The 25,679-nt window shown below is 40.9% G+C and overlaps 1 protein-coding gene across 7 annotated transcripts in view; it reads left to right on the top strand.

Moving 5' to 3' along the window:
• The first annotated feature begins 597 nt into the window (after positions 1-597).
• TRIM9 (tripartite motif containing 9) overlaps positions 598-25,679 on the top strand; it is a 103,808-nt gene continuing 78,726 nt past the window's right edge. For 6 of the 7 annotated variants that reach the window (XM_064485951.1, XM_064485954.1, XM_064485952.1 and 3 more), the window contains exon 1: positions 682-1,608. In XM_064485951.1, the coding sequence (XP_064342021.1) occupies positions 787-1,608 (822 nt within the window). In that variant the 5' untranslated portion in view covers positions 682-786. Of the gene's footprint in view, positions 1,609-25,679 lie in introns of all 7 variants that reach the window. The other variant, XM_010982910.3, reaches the window with a different exon arrangement.

Here is a 25,679-nt window from a genome sequence, read left to right as displayed (position 1 = left end):
AGGGGAAAGAAACGGAGAGACCCCCACCAGGGCTCACGGCCTGCGCCGTCGGACACCCGGGATGCGGGATGGCCAGGGGCCGGCTTCGGCGGGCTCCTGAGAGGGAGAGCCGCCCGGCGGCCTCGCGGAAACCCAGGCCCTAGTGAGGCGCCAGCGGCGGAAGAAGGGAGGTCTCCGAGCGGCGCAGCTCTCGCTGAGGGGAGGCCGGCGCGGAGGCCATAGCTGCAAGCCAAAGGCGGACGCCGGCGACAAGCGCCAGCCCCCTCGCCGCGGGGAGGGGTTTCTCACGCCCCGCTCTTGGGTAACTGCGCCGGAGGTCGGAAGGAAGCGGGGCGAGGGATGAGTCACCCGCCTAATTCCTCCTTCCCGGTGCCCTCGCCTCCGCACGCCGGCCCCCTCCCGAGATCATGCAGCCGGGAGCGAAGATTCCCCTCATCCTCACTAAACCCCCTGCGGCCTGCAGAGGAGAGGAGAAGGACGGGGCGTGTGGCCAATGAGATTTCCCTTCTCCCTACCGCCGTCCAATAGGTCGCTGTTTACAGGCCGGGGCGGGACGAGGGGAGCAGGAGGGGGTGGTCCTGGGCTGGCGCGCGGCGCCGCGGTTCGGTGGCTCACAGAGAGAGCGCTTCACAGGGAGTCGGCGCCTAGGCGACGCGGGAAGGCGCCACCGCCACTGCCACTGCCGCCGCTGCTGGCCAAGGTGCTGGACCCGACAGACCTCTCGGCCACCTCGTCACCTCAGGCACCCGTTGCAGCTGCCGCTGCTTCGCTCCCAGCCCGGTCCCCATGGAAGAGATGGAAGAAGAGTTAAAATGCCCCGTATGCGGCTCCTTCTATCGGGAGCCCATCATCCTGCCCTGCTCTCACAATATATGTCAGGCGTGCGCCCGCAACATCCTGGTGCAGACCCCAGAGTCGGAGTCCCCTCAGAGCCGACGGGCCTCGGGCTCCGGGGTCTCTGACTATGACTATCTGGACCTGGACAAGATGAGCCTGTACAGCGAGGCGGACAGCGGCTATGGCTCCTACGGGGGTTTCGCCAGCGCTCCGACTACCCCGTGCCAGAAGTCCCCCAACGGTGTCCGTGTGTTCCCCCCTGCTATGCCGCCACCGCCCACCCACCTGTCACCGGCCTTGGCCCCGGTGCCCCGCAACTCCTGTATCACCTGCCCCCAGTGCCACCGCAGCCTCATCCTGGATGACCGGGGACTTCGCGGCTTCCCCAAGAACCGCGTCCTGGAAGGGGTAATTGACCGCTACCAGCAGAGCAAAGCGGCGGCCCTTAAGTGCCAGCTCTGCGAGAAGGCGCCCAAGGAAGCCACCGTCATGTGCGAACAGTGCGATGTCTTCTACTGTGATCCGTGCCGCCTGCGCTGCCACCCGCCCCGGGGGCCCTTGGCCAAGCACCGCCTGGTGCCCCCGGCCCAGGGCCGCGTGAGCCGGCGGCTGAGCCCGCGCAAGGTCTCCACCTGCACAGACCACGAGCTGGAGAATCACAGCATGTACTGCGTACAATGCAAGATGCCAGTGTGCTACCAGTGCTTGGAGGAGGGCAAACACTCCAGCCACGAAGTCAAAGCTCTGGGGGCCATGTGGAAACTGCACAAGGTGAGTCCTAAGAAAACCCACCCGAACTCCCCTCGCCTCCAGTCATCCGGTTTTGCAGTATTCGTTCCCCTTCTTTTGAGCACACTGCATCCCAGCCGGGGCGCAGTGCAGGTGCCTCCAATATCTGCTTCCCCCGTCTGGTGCATTGCAGGAAGCGCAGAGGGACCTTAAACGGTGCACAGGGGAGTTGAACATCTCCAGAGAGTTGTTGCGAGGATGCGTAGAGCGGGTCTCCCCTGGGTGTCACCTGGCGCAGGGCGCCCCCTACCCGCCGCGAATGTGCAGCTGTAGGCCGCCACCAGCGTGCGGTAAAGCAATGCGTGACTGGGAGGACCCGCGGCCGTGCTCAGGGCCGCCTGGGACGCTCCGGGCAGGTTGTAAGGCTCTGGCCGCGGTCCCCTAGGAGGAGGTGGGGGCGGTTGGGCGGCGCAGACCGCTGGGAATTGGAGCTGCTGGATAGGCTGGAGCTTGGAGTCGCGGCGGGGTGGGGACAAAGCCGAGAGCGGAATACAGATGAGTCGGAGCTGGCCCAGACCCTGTGTCCGCGCCGGAAAGGATGCAGGTCTGGGTGCTTTGCGCTCAGGAGGCAAACGAGTCGGGAGTGGGAAGGCGGGGGGAAAAGGGAATCCTGTAGTCGCCATGGCAACACGGCCTGAAGGCTGTGGCCCTGACCCTCCCGGAGGGGATCTGGACTGGAGCGGCAGGACTGGCGGTTTCAGAGCGGTCGAGGCCCGAAAGCTAAGCAGGTGCATCGTCCCGTCTCCCAGGGGAAACCCCTCCTGCCGATTACCCACACACACATTTAACCAGGATTCAACCCTTTTCGCCTGTCAGTAGTTGTCTGTGCAAACTTTGAGACACCTGTTTCCAAATTTATCTTTCTGATCTCTTTTGATGGTGCCTCTGCCAAAGCTAGCTTCAAGAACAGTGCCTTTAACAACATGTTAAGTCATGCCATTCCTCTGTTCAAAATGCTCCAATTGTCCCCCACTTTTCTTAGATGGTCCTTAAGATGGTCTACCAGGACCTTACATGACCTGTTCCCCTTTGGCCTCATGAACCTCGTTTCCTCCCATTACCTCTGCTTCAGCCACAATGCCTCTCTTGCCGTTCCTCAACCAATGCAGGCCCCTTCTGGTCCCAGGGCCTTTGCATTTGATGCTCCTTCAGGCTGAGACCAATAACCTATATCTGAATAGTTCAATCTCTCGTCTCCTTCAGATCGTTGCTCAGATGTCACCCTTGCAGTGAGACCTTTCTGATCCTCTTAGTTCCCTCCCTGCTTTTTCTTATCACTGACTGGCATGCTATATATTTTAATTGTCATGTTACTTTTGTATTTATATATTACTCCCCCAACACACTTACATGAAAATAAACTTCATGAGGAAAATCTTTATAATGTTATTGCCCACACTGCTTAGAAGAAAGGAAACTACTCTTGAGGAGATGTACATGAATTTGACTTCCACTTTTTAAATAATCCACTTAATTGGAGGTGCAAAGCACAGTGCAGGGGTTCAGGACTATCACAGGGAGGTTTTCTTCACATCATTGAGTTGCAAGCCCAAGGATGAGGTGGGGTGGTAGACGTGGTGTTCAGGCCTCAGTTGTGCCTCTCTCACGGTTTCCCAGCATTCCTTGGAGACTAGACAGGCTAGCCTTTGAGAGAGGCCCTGGGGTTAAGGCTGAAACATTGATATTTTATTTACAGCAAGAAAAAATAAAACATCACCATTTTCAGTAATGGGGGAGCTCTAACTTTTAATTTTAATATTAATTGAACATGATCCATGTTTACAGTCATTTGTGTTCTCGCATATAACCTATTAAACCATATTAGTACTGATGGAGACAAGTCACACAAATATGAATCCCCTAGGCACATGCCCCTAATTTTCAAATGCTTTAATTAAAAAATTTTTAATGATATTTAATTTTGAACTTTTTCAAAACTTTTTAGTTCATGGCCAATTTTTTCTTCATAAATGATTTCACTCTTAAACTGCTAACTATAGCCTATGTTAAATGCCCTACAAAACTATCCTTGGAACTAAGAAATTAATCACCCTGTCCGGAAAAAAAACTTAGAGGCACACTCTAATTACAGTGGTCAAACCACAGCATTACTTTTCTGTGAAGAAGAACCTATACTTCATCCATTAAGACCAAAGGCAACTTTTAAATCTCTATCAAGCCCTGTGCAGATTTGCAATGTTAAACCATTTGTTTTATTGGTAGTGGACGTTGTGAGTATGTAGTGTGTTATGGACAGGGTTGCTGTCTGCTAAAGAAGATTTAAAGCCCTTGAGACATGACATAAGTAGGCTAGGAAGGGACTATTGGTTCATTTTTTGAAAAGACCATTTCTTCTCTGATCTTCAGCACATTTTTTCAAAATAGTTAATAGTCATAATTTTGTCCAGTCAATATCTAGATTATTAAACTGCCAAGAAATATAAGGCGGAAGGATGACAGATTTTAACATTCACTTATCTGTTAGAAGAACAACAAACATTACTCCCCCACCTTCTCTCCTTCATAAGGTAATGTGTTAACATTCAATTTTCTTATATAATCTATTTATCTTCCATCCTTATAAAAAGCTCATGAGCCGGAATTTCTATGCCCTTCAAAACACAGGACAGCAAAGAATTACACTAAGTAGTTCTCCTAAATTTGGGCAGTTAGTTATCAACACCAGTTATCACTAGACCTGAAAGTTTTCGTTAATATTTAGACATTTCTAGTGATAAGGAAAACCCTGTGAATAAATGTTTCCCTCAGGCACTAAGTCATCGATCTTACACATTCAAGACAAAGTGGCTGAAGTTTATCTTTTAAGTGGTTTTAAAAACAACTGGTTGAAATTCATTAGTTGTCAAATGACCAAATTAAAATACTTTTCAGATATATGTGGCCTTCAAAATCCATGAAAAATAATAATGCAGGAAGTTGTCTTATAAGACAGATAGCTGGTAACACTTTTTATTTAGAATCAGCACTTGCTCTGTTCCTTAACTGAACTTAGGTTGTTATAAAAAATTGCTCGACACACCAAAAAAAGATTCTGTAGACACTTTCATATAAGCAATTGGAATCATTATTATTACTTTGTAGTTTTAGTAATTCATATTTCTAACTCTAACATTATCCTTGAATTCCTGGTATTTTATCAATCACTGAATCAGTAATATATTTGTAGCCATTCCTTTGTGTTTGTACTGTTGAGCAAGAATTTTCTTTTATCTTTCTACCCTAAACACTGGCTATTCATTGTGAATCTTATCTCGAATGTTAATTTCTCTTACCTTCTTTTTTTAAAACAAAGATTTGCAATTTAAACGTTTTAAAATAAATCATCAGTTATTATGCTTTCATCGTCAAAGTATTATGGGAAAATTTTCCATAATTTTTTAACTGCTTTGTAGTATGGTGGCATCTCATCAAACATTTGTGTAGCAAAAATGTTATTTAATATAACTAAAGTGGTGTTCAGAATATATATTATATATGTGTATATATACACATATATATATACACGTATATATATGTATATATCAGCAGTAAACACAATATATTCTAGATATTCCTGTGGTAATTATAAGGGGTAACATATGTTCATGTTTTGTAAAATTTTTAAAAAGTTTACTTCTAGTATAATTAGACATTCTGTGTGCAATGTAAACAGTCTTACAGGTATTAAGGAGAATGTTACAGAGAAATGAATTGTTGCCCTTTGTACTGAGACAAGATAGAAGGAGCTATATTACAGGAGATCTGGGTTCTTGATATGATGCCGCCACTTATTACTTTAAGTAAATCTCATAACCTTTCTGTGCTTCCTACTCACAGGACATAAGGTAGTTAAAACTATATTTGGGGAAATATTTTGAAATAATTTGAAAAAAATAACTTAAGTGTTTATAACTTACTAATTTCAGTTTGGCAAAATAGAAAGTTTTTGCATAAAACAGAAATTATTATCGTACTAATCAATAGTTACTGCATAAAAAAAAAACTCATCCCCCAGCTTGGGATACTTTGCTTGCTCCTTCCAGAGCACAGGGTGTAGTACAAAGGCTACTCTTGACAGTGGCCTAAAAGAATGAGCCATATCCTCATGGATCCTCAGAGAATAGTCAGTTGAATTAAGCTCAAGGAACAGAACACTACACCTTTGTATATTAAACAAAGGTATTTTGTTTTTGAATAATAAAGCTAAAATGATAACTGGTATGACTTTTTTCTAATGTTCTAATGAAGGTATTATTATCACTCAGAAGTAGTAGAAATTGTTCTTTCTGTATATACCATTAAAAGATGCTATGAAGTATAATTTCAGATCAAATCAATTTTCATAAAGTATGAGAAAATTGTCACAGCTATCTGTCATTGATTAATAAGAATAATGCACAAGGGAAAATTACCCTAACCATGAATATAATAGATTAAACTTCTCTTACCTAAACACCTTCCAAAGTGTGTGTATGCATATAACTTAACCCTGGCACAGAGGAGACTAGAACCTGTTATATCGTAAATGTTTAAGAACAAAATAATTCTAAATAATATTGTTTTTAATCAGTTTTGTCGGGGATTGTTGGTTGTAAGAAACAGAAACCCACGTAAGGGATCTCAGAGGACTTCATGCGAAATAAAATCAACTCACAAGGAGACGACAACCTGAAAACTAGAGTTTAAGTTCACTCTCTGTGTATCAGTCAGCTTGGACTAAGTTATGCTGCAATAACAAACAATTTCCAAGTCTCGGTGAATTACAACAACAGCATATAATTTCTTCCTCCCACTAATGACCACTGAGAGTTGGCTGCGGCACTTCTCCACATTCTTCTTATTCTTGAACTTAGGCTGAAAGAACATATTTGGAATATGCCAAAATTATGGTAGAGAGACGGGAGCAAAGCAGAACCACTCAATGGTACTTACAGTTTCCCCTCAGACATGCTATGTCACTTCTGCTTACATGCCGTTGGCTGAAACAAGTCATGTGGCCAAGACTGACCTCGGTGCTGCAGGAAATCCACTCTTCCAACAGAGAGAGGCACCAGGGAAGGGCCTTTCAGAGTGGGACAGAGAATATTTTGAACACATCATACAATCGGGCACATGTCTAACTCTCTCATGCCACTTCTCTTTCTCTGGATGGGCTCCCTTGGCCTGCACAAGGCCCAACATGACTCCTCTAGCCCCAGTACAGCATGGCTTTTCAGTTCAAGTGTTCACTCTCATCTAACTAGTGTCTCTGTGTCTCTTAGGCCACATTTTCACGTTTAGAGAAAACATTGGCTTTGATTGGCTCCGATTGATTCAGGAGTTTACAGATGACTGTCTGGGTCATAGGCCCACCCCTCTGGTGAGGTGGTTGCAGAAGACTAGAGCCAGGCAAGTGAGGCACTTTGGGTGAAAAACATCAAGGGGCACCAAAAACTCAGTAATCAGGATAAAAAAACTTGTGAGGCAGTATCTTGGAAAATAAAGATGGATGCAAAAAATCCATAATGAGCAAAATATCAACATTTTAAATAAAGACAAGATCAGTAACAGTGCCAAGCGGGGCCATACTAGAGCCTGAGTCAAAAGAGGAAATCAGTAATATTGATCCTGTCTTTGTTTAAGATTTTGATCTTTTGTTCATCGTGGATTTATTTTGGCATTCATTTTTATTTTTTAATTAAATTTTAATATTTTATTGCATTAAAATATTATTTATGTTTATTACTAAGGTTTTTGGCACCCCTTTAATTTCTGCTCCAAAGAGGGTGCCTCACTCTCCTCACCCTAGTGCTGGCCCTGACAGACAGACACTTGATACAAACCTGGCTCCTAGTGTCACTGTTCAGCAGGAGGAGAGCCCAGGGCAGAATGCCTCTGTGAGCAGTAGGGGCAGGGAGGCACTGACCAGCACCTCTTGTATAATCTAAGAGGAAGCCATCCTGAGTGCAGAAGAAAGTCCTTTTGCTTTACCTGGATCTTCTGCATTTTAACTGCAGCACTAATTTGTTGAGCTGCTTCAAAAGTGAAACAACAGAGTAGATGATGAAGAAGTCAGACAGTGTAGAGGACACTGACAGCTGAAGCTCAGTGCTTCCTCTCCCCAGTAATGCTCCACCATCAAGCAGTTTGTGAGGCTGTTCCTACTCCTATTATGTATTCTGGTGAACGTGGCCACCTAACAGCAAAGTGGTCCCTCAGGTTGCTTGTGTATGAGTGGAGGAAGGAGGACAGAAGGTGCCAAAACATGATATTGCACTAACTTTGAGTACCTCTTTTAAAGTATGTGATTGGGTTGGGCATGGGGAGAAAGAAAACCATATAGTTTCACTTCAATAATTTCATCTATTTGTTAGAAGAAAGAAGAGCTAGAGTTACCATGAAGTTTAGTGTTGTTTTTTTTTTTAATGTTTTGGTCTCTGTACTATTCTTACTTAGTTAAGTGCTTCTCCTCTCACCACCACATACCTGCCTCTGCCCAGTCCATTTGGTTCTGCTGGGGCTGCCAACCCAGTGCTCTGCCTTCCCTGTCCAAGTTGGGGCGGGAACACGTGATATAGGCCTGGCCAATCACCACACCTCTCCCTCTGTCCAATATTATTAATTCAGAGGAGGAGCACGTGACACAAGCCAATCCAATCAGAGTCCTTCTCTGAGGGTTTTAGATACTGAGTCAGGGACAGAAGAGGCTTGCCTTCTTCCGGGCTTGTTGCAGCTAGAATAAAAGCCAGGAGCTGTCTGTGTCCATGCCTCTTCCTCCTCCTCCTCCATTAGAAGAACGTAAGGCAACCCACAGAGATACAGAGCTAAGAAGCAGAGAATTCTGAGAAATGCTGTTTGAGCCCCTGAAACCCTTCATGACTGAGGCCAGCTTCCCACTCCTGCCTTTCCAGCTATGTGAGTCAACAAACCTCCCGCCTTCTTTTTCACTTCAGCTAGCTTATGTTGGTTTTCTGTCCTGACTTATAAAAGCATATGATTTAACACATATGAACTTTTGTTATTGAAGGTACTAATTCTTATTAATTCTAAGTATTGTCTCTATAGTACTATACTTAGAAGACTGCATTCTGATGCCATAAATACAAAAAGAGCAGTTTTGATTCAATGAAGCAGAAATTATACAATATTTAATTTAACACTATCTATTCATTTACCACTGTGTAATCTTTACTAGCTTATTGGCTAGTTTCCTCTATTCTTATCTAGAGATTGCTTACAAAGAAGCCTAAGGGAATTTTTTTTTTTACCAACTCTAATAAATTACTTGGCATATACAGTGATGTTATGTTTAAGGCCAATAGGTTGGACAAGGAGCTTGTGAAATCAAATTTCTGCCAACTTTCCAACTTGCCAGCCTCCCCACCAGCCTGCTCCCTATCCACCAGCCCTGCCCTCTACCATTTTCTTGACTAGACTAGACCTTCCAGTCACCCGACTTAGCTTGCCAAGCCCAGCCCACCAGCCTCCACAGCCTTGCCCAAGGCCAGCCTGCCAGCCAGAGCCTGCGTGCTGCTCCTGCTCCCCGCTCCAGCAGGGTCCCTCCTGCACCAGCAGCACCCCCACCCCAGCTGGGTTTAATTGCAGATACTTTTTTTCCTTAACTATAGAAAAGTTTTCTTCATTTTAGCTGATTCATTTTAAGCTTAAAGAGCAAGAAAACTTGCCTTGAATTTCTAGTCATGAGTAAAGAAACATCACCGACTTTTCTGTCCTCAATACACCTGTCTCCAGAGACCTGTCTGCACCACGGTTTTGATTCCCTCTTGTACCTAAATGTCTGAAACAGATCCAGTCATTTCAGTCCCCTTCCCTTTCACAGCGTGGTCCCAAACTCTGTCCTAGCTTCTATCCGCTCTCCCTCCATTGCTCCCATCTCTGTGTTCTCACACTGAACATCCTCCCACTATATTAAAATTACATATTTTAGAATCTTCCACTGGACCCTAGTAACTCAAAGTCATAGACTGTTTCTTGTATGTCTCTATTTCCCCCATTTCTGCACTTAGAAGATGTTTTTAAAAGGTTTGTTTAGAAACAGACTCACAGACATAGAAAACAAACTATGGTTACCAGGGGAGAAGGGGGTGGGAAGGAATAAACTGGGAGTTCGAGATTTGCAGATACTGACTAATATATATAAGATGGATAAACAAGTTTATACTGTATAGCACAGAGAAATATATTCAATATCTTGTAGTAGCTTACAGTAAAAAAGAATATGAAAATGAATATATGTATAGTCATGTATGACTGAAGCATTGTGCTGTACACCAGAAGTTAACACAACATTGTAAACTGATTATACCTCAATAACAAAAATTGAAAACCAACCAACAAACAAGAAGATTTGTTTACTGAAAAAGAGAATCAGTAAGAAGAAGATTAAGAATTAGTAACATATCCCATTATTTTAAGTTTCTTATATGAGCCTGACAGTAATAATTAAATTTGAAAACCTGTATTTCATGCTTTTTGTTAAAAACATTTCTGAGCACTCACTCTGTGCCAGATACTGTACTAAGTCCTTTCTAGGCACCTTCTCATTTAATCTTCAGAATCCACACATCTTCCTATGAGAAAACCAGGGCACAGAAAGGTTATAAAGTTGTACTGGTTGTAAGTGGCAAAGCCTGGGTTTGAATCCAGGCTGTCTGACTCCAGATCTCCTATGTGGAACTGCTGTTCTGTCCTACCTTCTGATAATCACAGGAAACATATGACCTGCAAAGCACGGTTTTATGGTCTTATGCATTATAATGACATAACAAATAAATGAGATCTTTTAGTTCTCATGTATGAAAATTACTGGGAAATTAAAAGCCATTTGTCTCCTAAGTTTCCTTGTGACAAAATAAATTTAAAGAGGAAAATGCAAGATGGAGGGAAAGGGTCAGATAAGTATGTTGAGGATTCCATAGACCAGATCAGTGAAGTGTACTAGGCTGACCAGATCACCTCTGCCTCCTCATCAGAACCAAGCAAGCGACAGATAGGCAGTAGGGTTCTATCAGCTTAGCCATGGATTCATTGTCTCTCTCCCAACAAAATAGTCATCTTAAAATTTACAGACAGAAATGATACAAAAGAATAAGTAGATTTAGGGGAACATTTTAAATATCTTTATTTCTATAGATGTAAGACATTTATAAGTCTATCCTGGAAAACATAAAAATATGTTCAAATCTGTAAGTGGGTATTAACTCTATGTTTATTTCAGTTTTTTCTTGTGTCCTTTGCTGAGATGGTTGAAAAAATTAAATGTATGTTCCTGTTCAAGAAAAGATTTGACCTGCCTTTTACCCAAAATATAAAAAGAAATATATGGCCTGGAAAAGCCTATTGTTTAAGAATGGATTAAAGCGCAGCCAGATAAAATTGTTTTCCATAAGCCTTGTACAGAACCAGAACTGTGTGTTTTATACTAATATAGTTCTGGTCAAAGAAGAAACTATTCCTTAAAGAATTAGCTTTTGAATTAGAAAGCTGAACATTGTCCTTTAGTTCAATGGGAATAGCCACTTTCTGTCATTAGCCAGTACACATAAAGGGTTAATCCTCTTCTACTGCTGATTTATTCATGTGAAGCTGACTTTCCGGCCAGATAGCATCAATTTGGCTGTATTGAGGTTTTCTTTCATCCTCTCTTTACTATTACTTTGCTTGCATTTTGCATTTTAAGAAGCAACTGACACCAAACACTTATCACTCTCTCCCATGCTCCAGGAAAAGCCTGCGAGAGGACCTTGCTGCTCTGACCTCTGCTGTGCATTAGTCTAAGACATTATCTAGTCTCTGAACAAAGCCAGTTGCAGAGAGAAGTGAATGTCAATACAGGGGATTCTAACTAAGGCAGGTCTTCATAACAGGCTTTTTGATTTTGTAGGGAACAAATGCCTGAAGGTCAAATATACACAGATTCAGTTGTAATTATAACTGACCCAAAGCCAAAGTGAAATGACTCTATAACATAATCTACCACTTTTGATCACCTGTACTTTAATTTCTTTGCATCAGTGCAAGTAATCAACAGCTGATTTTGCTATCAATATGTGTAGTCCGTTACACAGTGCTGCTGGTGATATTTATGCCATCACCCAGACACACCAATTTATGAACTTGATAGTGGTGTCACTTATTCTATGCCACCCCCCACCTAGCTATGAAATGTTATCCCAGGAGCATTAGTCACGTAAAATCAAATGTAGAATTGGACTTCCATCCAATCTAATAAATCTTACATGGCACAGATAAATCCGTGGTGCTTCTAACAAGCAGTTGTTATTGATTTTACTGCCCATCAATCATCTGGTCAAGACCTAGCAAGAAAATATGATAAACAGCTTTCAGCACTCAGTCAATGCAGTATGAAGAAGCTTGATGTTTACATTCAACTCATGTTTTCTGGCTACCTTCTGCCATTATGGAAGCAAATCTGCCACTGGTGGAACTAAAATATTATTCAGAATTAAATCAAATTGTCTCTACATCTTGCTTTGAGGAACAAGATATATGGAATATAGAAGCTTCTATGAGCACTGAATTTCCAGGCTGGCTTCAACAAGCATGATAAGCAAGTGTACGGTGTAACTACCATTCTCTTTCTGTTCAAAAATAGCACCTTTTCCCCTGAACTAGGAAGGATTGCTCTGGTCACTGCATATAGAGATTTTTGTGGAAGAGTTTGAATTGATAGTAAGGTCCTGTTATGTAGGCACAAAACATATTACTAAAGATTGGTATTAATTGTCAAATCAACACAAACGTTTTATATTAATTTTTAAAATGCCATCAAGCCAAAGAGAAAATTAATGCTTCTGGCAGTGAGAATATCTTTGATTCTTATTTTCCGAAGAAGCTACATTATCTTACATTCTTACCAGCAATGTATGAGGGTTCCAATTTCTCCATATCCTCACCAACACTTATTATTGTCTGGCTTTTTGACTAGAGCCATCCTAGCTGATGTGAAGGGGTGTCTCATTGTGGTTTTAATTTGTAACTACCTAATGACTAGTGCTGTTGAACATCTTTCCATGTGTATATTGGCTATCTTTATACCTCTTTTAAAGAAATGTCTATTTAGAGCCTTTACCCATTTTTAAATTGGGTTGCTTCTCTTTCATCATTGAGTTGTAAGAGTTCTTTATATATTCTAATACTTGTTCAATTTTTTAACGAAAGGGACATAGATGTGAGCCCTTCATCTCTCAGACACACATAAAATAAAAAACAGACACAGAGCTGAATGTGAGAAAAATTTTGTCAGGACTGGCCCACCAGAACCTACTGCTACTTCCTGGCCCAGTTACCTCTATCAGCCAGTTCTGAGGCAGAGCTTGGTTAAGCCCTACCAGGACTGGCCTATGACAAATATGTAACATGGGAAAATCCAAAAGCAGGAGGAGGAAATAATTTAGTTATCAAAGTCCCCAAATATGATGGCTGTGCCTCCTCCTTACCTCAAGTTCCACTTCTCCTGACTTCGATAGTAGAGTTCACTTCAGTGCAATATTGTAAAGTTCCTCATGGTGCTGTGCTTTCTGTTACTTGCGGCTTACCGTTGTGGTATTCAAAAAAGTAACCTCAGGGTGTCAGAGTGGTGCGTCCTACCCCAGTATTTGAGTCATAAACTGATAGTACTGGGATACTGGGTATTTGAGATCATTTGCTCAACTCCCTCAAAAGTCAGAGAAATAAATCCCAGAAAACTTCAGTAAATTACCAAAATCATATAGTATGTGTTATCAAAAAAACACCTTTGATTTCTTAGAACTTATATTAAGAATTCTGAACATCCATGGACCTGTTTTCAGTTGCTTCTGTGTGTGTGTGTGTGTGTGCACGTGCATGTGTGTGAAGCTCAACTGAAACACCTATTCTCTCTTTTGGAGGCTCCCTTGTGCCCCTGGACAACCATAATCTCAGGGTTTTCCCCCATATTCTGTGACTGCAACTATCAAAGTTTACCTTGTTGTTCTCTCTTTAAGGGCAAGTTATGTATGTCTATACTATTGAATAATGTTCCTTCTTTATAGACAAGATATTCTTTTTTTTAACATTGGCCTTCAGTAGACAGTGCCTTTGCTCAAAGTTTCAATCTAGTGGTAGGAGTTTCAGCATAAAGGCTGGAAAAGGAAGAATGTATAGACAACAGGCTTTCCTTTGTCCCTCACGCAGAGAGAAGTGCTGCATTGCAGCATGGCTGTCCCCTGATTGGCTCCCGCCCTAGGCAAATGCTCAGAAGGAGTTGATGAAATGAAGCAAGAGTCTTCTGTTTCTCCTCTCCCACTTCTGCTACACTAGTTCCCAGCTCTGTTGGCACCTTACTACTGCCAGCCCTCTCTACTCTTCTCCTCCCCTCCTGCTGTGAATCTCCTGGTTTCTGCCTACCTGTCTGCTAACCTAGCTGTGGTTCCAGGGTATGCCTTCCTTCCTGGTCATCTCCATGGCTTGCTCTGACCACTGTGGGTCCAGTCTTCTTTTCCAGCTCCAGACCCTTGACTAGCAACTTCTGGGTGTCTCTCTGCCCAGCCCATCCAGCTTGTGCAGCTTCAGCCTCCAACCTGACACTGGCTTTCCCAGTTCTGGCTCCTTTCCCAGCAAAGGTCCCAGTGCTGACAGCTCCTCAGCTCATACCACGTGGGCAGCAGCTTCAGAGCTGGCACTGATTCCAGCAATAGATTACTGTAATGTACTTGGCTGATCACCTGTAATGTAAAAATAAGCTTACAACATATACATCTGGGTTGTATAAAAATGAACTCACATGACACTTTTCCTTTGAAACATGCCATAAAATGATTTAACTAAATACAAACACAGACTCCATTGACATAGAGCCAGCCACTACTGAAATGAAATATGGCAGATATTTAGTGGAACCTGGAAGCTCTGTTTACGTTGAAGGTAGAAAGTAAAGAATAATTTATAAATTTCTTCTGTAAAACTGGAAAGGAATGAATTAGGAGACAGAAGATTATTACCCAGTTTGGAGGCTGGCCCAAAACTGGTCAATTATTCTCTTCTGAGTGGAGCCAAATAGTTCAATTATATTATAGTTTGACTCCTTTAGGTATTCTATTTACTTTTGTGAGAATAAAGTCATGAATTTACTATTTATATTATTTAATTTGCATGTTATGAAGGCTTCTGGGTGATGGTCAATTATTAAGTTTTCTAAAACCTGTAGATACAAAAGGTTATTATTGTGAGATACAGCCATCAAAAAAATAACAGTGTTTTTAGAGAAATTCTTTAGTTAGTATATCTGAAGGGATTGGTACAAAATTTGCATAAATATTAGATATGAAAATTGATTTCATGTAGTATTTGTTCATATCTCATGGTTTTCTTCAGAGATTAAATCATATTTATCAGTGGTCTAACAAACCCTCTATGTTCCTTCATGTCCTACTGTTCTTTAATCACCCTGGCCATGTTAAGGAATTTAGATGATCAGTGTTCAGAGCTTCATCCTCAATGTAACTTCCCTGAGGCCCAGTGTGGACTGAGTCAGGGCCTTACTGTCGATGAATCAAGTTCAGGGTACTGATGGTGTAGCGTGAGGCCACTGGCTCTTTAGTCACCACTGAGCTCCAGGTATATTCAGTTGCTCGACTGGGGAAATTCATACAGTGAGGGAGATTTCCACTTTGATCAGATAAGCACCTTTATACGCCCAGAAAGAGGACTGGATAATGGTTACACAGATAATGGTGTGTAACCATTTTAATTCCCAAGCACCTCTGAGAAGAACTTGTTCTTGTAATGTATTAAAACCAAGGTCACGTGTGATTACTGAGCTTCTAAATGTTGCTACTCCAAATGGAGATGTTTTGTTGATAGAAAATACACACTGGATTTTGAAGACCTGGAATAAAAAATAAGAGAATGTAAAATGTCTCATCAAGAATTTTAAAATATTGAAATTATAATTTTTTGGATATGTTAGATTGAAATGATATTTTAGATATGTTTAGGTTAAATAAAACATATTATTGAAATTAGTTTTAACTGTTTCTTTTTTACTTTTTAAAATGTAGCTACCACAATGTTTAAAAATAACGTGTATGGCTTACATTGTATTTCTGTTGAACTGTGTTGGCCTAGAACACAGTAAACTCTCAGTGAATGTTAAAAAAAAAAAACCAAGGTCATGGAACAGCTGTTGCTAGAACAGGATTTGCTGTGTGAACTGTGCTATGAGATGTGATTTCATATCAGTGTCTTTTCCACCATGAACAATTTCTTTGATTTAACAGTGGTCATCATTAGAATTGAGCCAGGAGGGCTTCATGCATGTTGAAGCTGAGGCTGAGGGCCAGGACTTAAGTCTGAAGCTCATGATCACCATACCTCAAACCCTGAAATACCCTATCGAAGACACCATGTCACCTCCAGGAAACATGAGAGTCCTTACACCTCACTCCTAAAAGCAGTTATCGTGTATGCCACTGTGAAGTTGCCACATCAATGCCTTGTTGGCTGAGAGCAAATGATGACAAGCATTTTGACACTATATGTAAGCTAGAAGAATCTGAGATGCACAGCAGGAATTCGGGAAACAGACAATAAAACAATCAGGAGAAACAGGAAATAGAATGAGCATGGCAGAATGTAAAACTAGTGTCTGGTTAAGCCCTTTTATAGCAAGCGCTAAAATGAGAGTTCAAGCCAAAAGACTAGAGCCCAGCTGAAGAGGCCTTTTCAGATAATGTTATGGTGGAACTGCCTACACGGTATTGAGCAGCTTACTGGTATAGCGCCAGCAAAGCTAAGTTCTGTTCCTTCATCTGCTCTTATTCAGGCAACACAATGGAGGGGTTAAGAACATGGGCCTTGAAGCAGACTACCTGGGTTTAAACCCTAGATTTTCTACCATTTATCTGTGTGAATTTGGGTAAGTTAGTTGACTTCTCTGTGCCTTGCTTTTCTTATCTGTAAAATGGAGATAGTAATCAGAGCAATCTCCAAGGATTGTCATGAGGATGAAAGGAATGGTAGATACAAAGCCCTTGGAACAGAACCTCGTCAGAAAATGTGATGATTAATGTGAGCTATTGTTACCTGTTAAATAGGACAGGAAATAATATTGTTATATATGTATATGTCTTATTTTAAGAAACTGGCTCACCGAGTTGGAGGCTGAGAAGTCCCATGATCTGCCGTCTGTAAGCTGGAGACACAGACAGGCTGGCGGTGTAGTTCACTCTGAGTCTGAAGGCCTTAGAACCAGGGAAGTTGATGGTGTAATTCCCAATCTGAGGGCAGGAGAACAGTGCCCCTGCTCAACAGTCAGTCACAGAGAGCACATTCTCCCTTCCTCCACCTTTGTGTTCTGTTCAGGCCCCCAGTGGGTTGGATGATGCCTGCTCACACTGGGAAGGGCAGTCTGCTTTACCCGGTCTACCAGTCCACATGCTAATCTCATCCTGAAACATCCTCACAGACACTCCCAGAAATAATGTGTAGCCAAACGTCTGTGATCCAGTCAAGTTGACACATGAAATTAACCAGCACATTGGGTTAGTCAGAAGCAGGACAGGAGCCATGAGAAATTCAGATAGATCCAACCCCTTCCCCAAAGGCTTGAGAGTTTGGACAGTCCAGCCATCCACTTTGCCATTTGCTCTTCCTCAGTGGCGGCTCCAAGGCTTCCTAACTCTCACTCACCTCTGGGTGTTTGAGGAAATACAATCCATGACTTCAAAGAGGACAGCAGAAATGGAGAAAAGACTGACAGGCAGCAAGCTGCTAAGGAGTGCTTCCAAAATGCAGCTCCAAGTGGGCTTGCTTGTATTCCTGCAAACTTCTTGTAAACAAGATCATATTGTAAATGTACCAAAAACATTTCCTAGAAAGAAATCTTTGGTATATATTTTTCAAATGTAAATATCTGTGGTAAATCTACATTGCCTAGATTCCAGGACACCAACAAGTAAATAAAAGGCTTTAAATTCTTTTTCTAGAAAAAAATAATGAACAAGAAAAAGAATTCTTGAAAGAATTATAAGGTACATCTCAATTTCAGAAACATTAGCATGGAGTAAGAGTGGGGGAGGGGGTCCATCAGGAATTTAGGAAAGTGGAGGCCAAGTATAATAGAAAAAGCAGGAGATGCAGAGTTAGAGGCCCCTGTTCTGATCCTGTGTCTATCTCTCGGGCAACCCACTTGACTCCTCTGAACCTCCAGCTTCTTATGTATAGAATAAAGATGTAAAATTAGATGAGAGCTAGGGTCCCCGTCAGTGCCAAATTTAATTGGAATCTGGATTTATTGATGTTTCTCTGGCTCAGTTCCTGACAAGAGTTTTCTGTATAAAACTGTCTGCTGCCTGCTGCTTGTGCCTTTGTAAAGAGACTTCAATTTTCCTACTGTTTCAAGTTTCTCAGCTGGGGCTTCAACATTTGGGAATCAAAAGATGGACTGGGTAACTGTAGCATCTTCCGTTCCCCTCATATTACCCTGGCCTTGAAGTGCCCCAGGGGCTCCAGAGCCAGGTGAGAGGGAGGCTGCCAGTACAGGGTGGAATGGGCAGAGGCAGCTCCGCGGGCAGATGGGAGCACGTGCTGCCCAGCTTTGACCTCTGCTTCCCTATCCTGGCTGGGACAACCGACTGGTGGACCTGTAATGACCCTTGTCTACAGATGACACTCATTGTCACTTCCTTGCAGAGAAAGAAAACGGCAGGGTGGAGGGTGGCAGCCAAAAAGGAATAAAAAAGCAGCTTTTGACTACTTACTTCCTAAAGTGAGAAGTAAGATTTGATTGAGAGAGATAAAAGGTGGGAACAAAATGGATAAATAAGCTTTTGCCTTCTCACTTCCCTATCATGGTGATTTTGAAGATTGAGTCTTTTTTTTTTTTTCAATTCTTCAAGTTATAAGTTTTTTTTTTAAACTTTTATTGAGTTATAGTCATTTTATAATGTGTCAAATTCCAGTGTAGAGCACAATTTTTCAGTTATAGTGAATATACATACATCCAATGTCACATTCTCTTTCACTGTGAGCCACCAGAAGATCCTGTATATATTTCCCTGTGCTACACAGTACAATCTTGTTTATCTTTTCTACATTTTGAAATCCCAGTCTGTCCCTTCCCAACCCCCTGTCCCCCTGGAAACCACAAGTTTGTATTCCATGTCTATGAGTCTGTTTCTGTTTTGTATTTATGTTTTTTGTTTGTTTGTTTGTTTGTTTTAGATTCCACATATGAGTGATCTCATATGGTATTTTTCTTTCTCTTTCTGGCTTACTTCACTTAGAATGACATTCTCCAGAAACATCCATGTTGCTGCAAATGGCATTATGTTGTCAGTTTTCATGGCTGAATAGTATTCCATTGTATAAATATACCACATCTTCTTTATCCAGTCATCTGCTGATGGACATTTAGGCTGTCTCCATGTCTTGGCTTTTGTAAATAGCACCGCTATGAACATTGGGGTGCAGGTATCATTTTGAAGTAGGGTATCCTGAAGATTGAGTCTTGATGTGAACCTGGCCTGGAGTTCCTTATCTCAGGGCAGGAGCCAGTTTGGTGCTGATCTTCTAAGTGGAGTCATATGTGTTCATTTTAGATGCCAAATTGCTTCAATTTCAAGCAATTATTATTTATGCAGAAGAAATTGATATTTGGTTTTTGTTGTGGTGGTCATTGCTGTGATTCAGTGACATGCTGGAAAATAATGTAAAGCCCTGATTTGCAGCGTTTGCCATGGCTGACCTCAAGCTACCCTGACATGAAAGCACTGACCTTGGAGTTGGGGAGAGTCAGAACAAGCCAGCTCCAGTACACCACTGCTCATTGTTAGTTATTTTGCTTTAAGTCAGATCAGAGGAAGAGCCAGATTGCAAGTTGTCTAAAATTATTTCTAAAATTATTTAAGCCTGCAGCTGCAAAAAAAAAAAAAAATTTACAGAAATTTTTAGTGCAGAAATCATGAATGTACAACTCAAAGAATTTCCACAAACTGATCACACCTGTGTAGATAGCACTAAATCAAGAAAACTGTCAGCCCCCCGGAAGCCCTCCTTTTGCCCCCTTCCAACCAACAGCCCTACTTGCCCATGCCAAGAGTAACAAGTGTCCTAGCTTCTAACAGCATATGATTTGTGCCTGGTTTTGTATTTCAGCATGCACTCCAGCATGGCTTCTTTTGCTTATCTTTATGACTGTTGGATTCATTCATATTGTTCCGTGCAGTTTTAAATCACTCATTCTCATTGTTTTGTAGTATTCCATTTTAGGAATATTCCACAATTCATCCATTCTACCATTGGTGGGCATTTGGGCAGTTTGCAGGTTTTGGCTATTATGAGTAGTGCATAAACATTATAGTGCATGTCTTTGGTGCACACATGTGACTGTTCTACTGTTTTTGCCCTAGGAGGGGACCTGCTGGGTCCTAGGCCTGTATGTGCATAAACTCAGCATTAACACGTGCTGCTGTTAATTGCGTTTTCATTTTAGCCTTCCTGGTAGGTATATAGCGGCATGACAGTGTTGTGATAGCCAGTGGTAGTGAGAACATTTTCATATATTTTCTGGTCATTTTAATGTCCTCTTTTATGTGGAGTTAGCTAAGTAATTTGCCCACTCTTCCATTGAGTTGTCTGCCTTTTTATTATTCACTTGTCTTTTAAATTTCTTTCTTTTTCTAAAATTCAAAAATACTGAAAAAAAAATCCTAAATCTGAGTTAAGCTGCTTTTCCTTGTGGGCCAGAGGTACTAATTAGAAAAGATTTGCCACCTCTGCTTTCTCTACGCTGTACATGGCTCTCTATCAAGTCATCAGATTTTGTGCATATTTCATAGTGTCACTTAGCAATATTATAGAGCAATTTAGAGTGAAGGGTTTTTCAAGAGCAAACACTTCGTGCAAAATGCAAATACATTTTGAAAAGAGAACGATTCTTTCTTAAATGAAAGTAAGAGCTATTCAATAGTCTGTAAGAAAAAATGAGTTGAAACCTCAATAACCTCAAAAAAGTAATTCTGATTTCATATTAAATATGAATTTTTAAAAGTTTCCAGAGGTGAGGCTTCTTTTTCCTTTCTATTATCGCAACAGAAAAACCTTGTTCCTTATCTACAGTCTTTTTTTTAGAACCTTTCCACTAAAAAATTGAATTCTTCCTATGTATTGTGTGAGGCGTCTTATTTTTTAAATCCTTACTTAGATATGAGAGTGCAATCTATTAATCCATTACTGATTCTGTGGCAAGAATATAGAAAATTATAAAGAATAGTTCACTAACTTCAGAGCTTAGGGTACTTTCCTTGGATGGCTGGATGTGGGTCAGACACTCCAAACAGGTTTGTCAAATGAAAGAGCTATAAAAATCTGGAAACTGGAACAAAACATTTATCTTACAGAATTTATTCCATATTTTCCCCTTAATGAATTATTTGGAACCTGGCTTTTAGGGCCTTGCTAGTAACCAGTATTGTAAAGATGCTACACTGATGGTTAGATATTCCACAGCCCTAGTAGAGGAATATTAAATTCCCTAGTAAAGCTGCATTTCCCCCCATTCTTTTCATTGTGCCCCCAGTTCTATGTCTTCAATTTGTGGCACACAATCAGAAGTAAATGTTGAAAGACAAGACTACCCCATGGTGTGTATTTAGCAGGTGGCCTGTATTTCCTATTATTAATGAAAGCACCTGGGTAAATGCTATGCTTCTGGGCATCCACTATTGCTGTTTCTGTAGAAATTAATTCAAAAGTCCTGTGGTAACCATGGTAACAAGAGGCAACATTGTAGAAGTGGTGTTTAGGGGAAATGAAAAATCTTGCCCTTCCTCTGCTCTCTGATCGTCCGTGCGCCACTGTTTCCCTACTCAGAGGAAAGAACTGATTTCCCAAGAACCATTATGGGTGGTGGGGGATGGAGGGAAGGAGTTTGTGCTAATATTGGGCCGGTCCTAGGCCTGGCCCACTAAGCCTCCATTTCATCAGTTCCTCCTTATAAACATATTCTAACCTGCCCTAGAGAATTTGGAGAACTGTGTAGTCAGTCCACGGGTTCTAAAATCCTTGTTTCCTACTATGATCTCCAAAGAAAAATGCAAATCCTCATGAGAATTCTTACTTGTATGTGGAGAGTTAAGAATCTAATTCTTAAGCTTAAGAATCATCAATATTTTTCTTATTCTTCAAACATCTCATAACAGGTCCCACTGGGATGTTCAGGGCATTTGTCATTCTGATTCAGTGTGATAGAAACACACCACATGCAGGTGAATTGAAGGCATTTAAACACAATAGAAATTGTTTCTTTTGTAGAAACGTCTGAGCTGAGTGTATCTGTTCTTCTGAAGCAGTCACAAGAATCTAGGCCCCTTTAGTCTTGTTGCCATCGTCCTCACAGTCGAGGATTGGTCACCACCCACCTGCCTGCTCTCTACCACAGTGGCCAGAAGTTAGGTCTAGGGCCACACCCAGCTGCAAGAGAGGCTAAGAAATGCAACCTTTATTCACATGCAGCTGAATCAGTAACCTGACTAATACACACAGGATCTCATTTAGTCTTACCAACCTATAGCACTGATAGAATACACAAGGCAGAACTAATTCTTCCCATTTGGTGGATGTAAGACTCAGCTACTACCTCAAGCGCACTTAGATAAGTGATCATGTCTGGACCAGACTCCAGTTTCAGCTCTGAGCTCCAGTGCAAGACTATGTCGTGCTGTAATGCCAGGACCCCCTCAGCCCTACCGGGGGAGGTTGAAATGTGCTAGCTTCAGCCCCTAGATTACATGGGACTTATCTTCATTGTCACTTGTTTTTCAGTCTCTCTACTGATAGGCTATCAGCCATTGCTTCTTGCTGTAATCTGTTTATAGAAATTTTACTTTCAATGAGTCATAGACTTAGAAACTAAATAATCAAGGTTGTTAGAATTTAATTTAAAATCAGAGTAAATTGTCTTGGAATCAGGGCCCAAATTTCTCTCCTTTGAGTAAATTATCTTTAACTGATCTTTAGTGGATAAATTTGTGGATCAAGTTGGCTCTGCAGACATCTTTTCCACCTATTCTCCTTTTTCACTCAATTCCAGGGAGATGGTTTAGCCTCAGACAAAAGTTTTGATTTTAAAAGAATATTTTTTAATTTATGAATTTTATAAGCTTGGCCGTTTTTTAGTCAACAACTATATTAATAGAAGAAAGATGAATAAATTCATATTTAAAGACCATGATTTTGATTTTACAACAAAAATAAAACATGATTTTCATATATTCTGAAATTTGCTGATGTGCAATGCTATTCTGCCCATGTATGTCATATTTTCATTGACCATTGACAAGCAGATTTTAAAGATAAAATCTAAAAAAAAAATTTAAATATAACAAAGCAGTATTTTAAATTTAATGTATTTGTTTTAGCAGATAGAATAATACTGTAAAAGATGGGGAACTCAAGTTTCAATATTAATTATGATGACTTCTAGAAAACAAATCCCATCATCTGTAAGAGGAAATTTATAGTAACCTATAATGAAAAAGAATATGAAAAAATATGTGTATATATGTATTATGAAACATTATGCTATACACCAGAAATTGACACAACATTGTAAACTAACTAGACTTTAATGAAAAAAAGAGGAAATAATGTGGCTTGCATTATAACCTTCTTGAAGACAACTAAAAACATCTGTAAATTTCTTTTGGTTTTTTTGGAAGGCAGAAACATTTTAATTCTATAAAATAAGTAGCACTCCCAGTAATCAGGCTAATAGCAGTAATAGAGTAATTTATTAGCTCATAGTCATTTGCTGTCAAGACCACCCAAGCAATTTGCTTCCACTGAAAGTGTGAGCAGCAATTTCTGTGAAAGGGTGGTGAGGTTTTAGGGTGATGAAATAAGGATCGGAAGACAAAGCACAGCATCAGTGACTATGCAGATATATGTCTGAAGCCCCATACTGGCTACATAAAGAGTCTTATCAATAAATGCTCCAAAAAGTAAAAGCCTCCAGAATGATTCTGTTAATAAATGGGAGGTGGGTTCATTTATTCATTATTTTATTTGACAGGCAGAAGCTAAGCCAAGCCAGATGAATATTAAGGTACAAAATATTGCCTTAAATCTCTGTTTCACCTTAATAAATATTTGCTTCTTGATCCCAGAAGCTGGAAACACTGACATTCGGTTTGAAGGAGATAAGAGAAAGGCTTGGGCAAAGTGCATTTTGTATAAGAAGACAGCAAGGATAAAAGAAACAAAGAAAAAGAAAAAACCATTGGCCAGAAAAACCAAGATCTTGGACCAGCTACGATTAAGATCCTGGAATTGTGAAACTGGAGGGAAGGATAATGGCACAAGAATAACAAAATAATAATTTTTTTAATGGTTTGCTGAGCCGTTGCTCCAAACCAAGTGCCTCGGTCATCTATTTTGTATTCAGAGTAATGTGGCCTCTGATGGATAGCTCACTGCACACACATGAGGTGACATTTCCAACCTGCCTGAAAAATGTTGGACTCATTTGTTTAATGTCAAGGTTTTTACGTGAGATTATGAGATCTGGGATTTAGAGTGTGGTATAGTTGGTGCTGAGGATTACTTCATGATGAATTTGTTTATTTTGTTTTATTTTTAGAAATTCAGCTTTGGATTTAGGTAGTACAGTTGCAAGCTATACATCTGTATCAAATGAATGTATTATGTGCTGGACAGAGGGCTAACACAAAGAATTTAATGTTTCAAAAATTTTGAAGCCAAATAAATACGAATTAACATTTTTCATTCCATTGCATGATAAAGGTTCACTGACTATAAACTAATTTCTGGTCTGGTTTGAGAGGTTTTAATACTCAGGTATATTCTGATTTTTTAGCTAGATCAAGGATGATGAATGCATAGGTGTTATTTTGTCCCATTATAAAGATTTGCTTCTCCACGTCTGTAATAGGAGTGAGCAAAACATCAGAGACATGAAGTGGACTGTTGAGGAGTGAGGTTGGTTTCTGGACATATTTATCTGAATTTATACATCCTAATGAAGATTGTCCCCTATGACAGAGGCGTGCATAATTAAACTTTTCAGGCTTGTCTAAAATTGCTTATTTATGAATAATAATTGAAAGTCTCATGAATTTATATATCTAGTAAAATACAAATATTATAACTTCAAATTTGTACAAGTTATATTCATGGAGTCTATGATGTCCATTGTATTAGCTTCCTGTCCCTGCCATAACAAATTATACAAACTTGGTGGCTTGAACCATCACAGATTTATTTAACCTTTTCAATTCTGTGGGTTAGAAGTCCAAGACAGAGAGCTGGGCTAAGATCAGGGTGTCAGCAGGGCTGCATTCTTTTATGGAGGCTCTAGAGGAGAATTTCTTTCCTTGCCTTTTCTAGCTTCTAGAGGTCACCCACATTTCCTGACTCATAGTCCCTTACTCCATCTTCAAAGCCAGCAATCTTGCTCCTCTCTGATGTTCTTCTGTAATCATATCTCCCTCTGACTCTTCTGCCTCTGTCTTCCAGTTCAAGGACCCCTGTGATTACATTGTGATTACAATCCAAGATAACCTCCTCATCTTCTGATTAGCAACCTCAATTCCATCTGCGTATATTCGTGTGTATGAATACCTAACATATTCATGGGTTCTGGGAATCAGGATGTGGACATGTTTGGGGGCCTTCATTCTGCCTACCACACACATTTTTTCACATTTTATCATTTCTGCAGTCAGGAGACATCTCGTAATCAATGCGGTTTAAAAAAATTACTTCATATTTTAACTGGCAATGAATTTCTTTCTTATTGGAATATAAAATGATGGTGCTTCTTATGACTGGTGGCATTTAGACTTAATGAAATAACTTACGGTAACTTCTAAGTAATAAGCCAAATGAGTACAAATAAGATCCAACCCTTTCTCTTCTGTGTGAGTCAAATCATACTCTCAAAATGATGTCAAAATTATTTCTAGAGAAAGTTTAACTAATTCTGTGATGGTCTCTGGATTTCAATTACTAAATTTTAAGATAATGAATTTTAGAGATTCAGGTTGACCATT

This window comes from Camelus dromedarius, chromosome 5 (assembly GCF_036321535.1).
Source record: "Camelus dromedarius isolate mCamDro1 chromosome 5, mCamDro1.pat, whole genome shotgun sequence".
Classification (NCBI taxonomy): Eukaryota; Metazoa; Chordata; class Mammalia; order Artiodactyla; family Camelidae; genus Camelus; species Camelus dromedarius.
The sequence above is the reverse complement of the archived record's forward strand: the minus strand, read 5'-3'. Positions and strand labels throughout refer to the sequence as shown.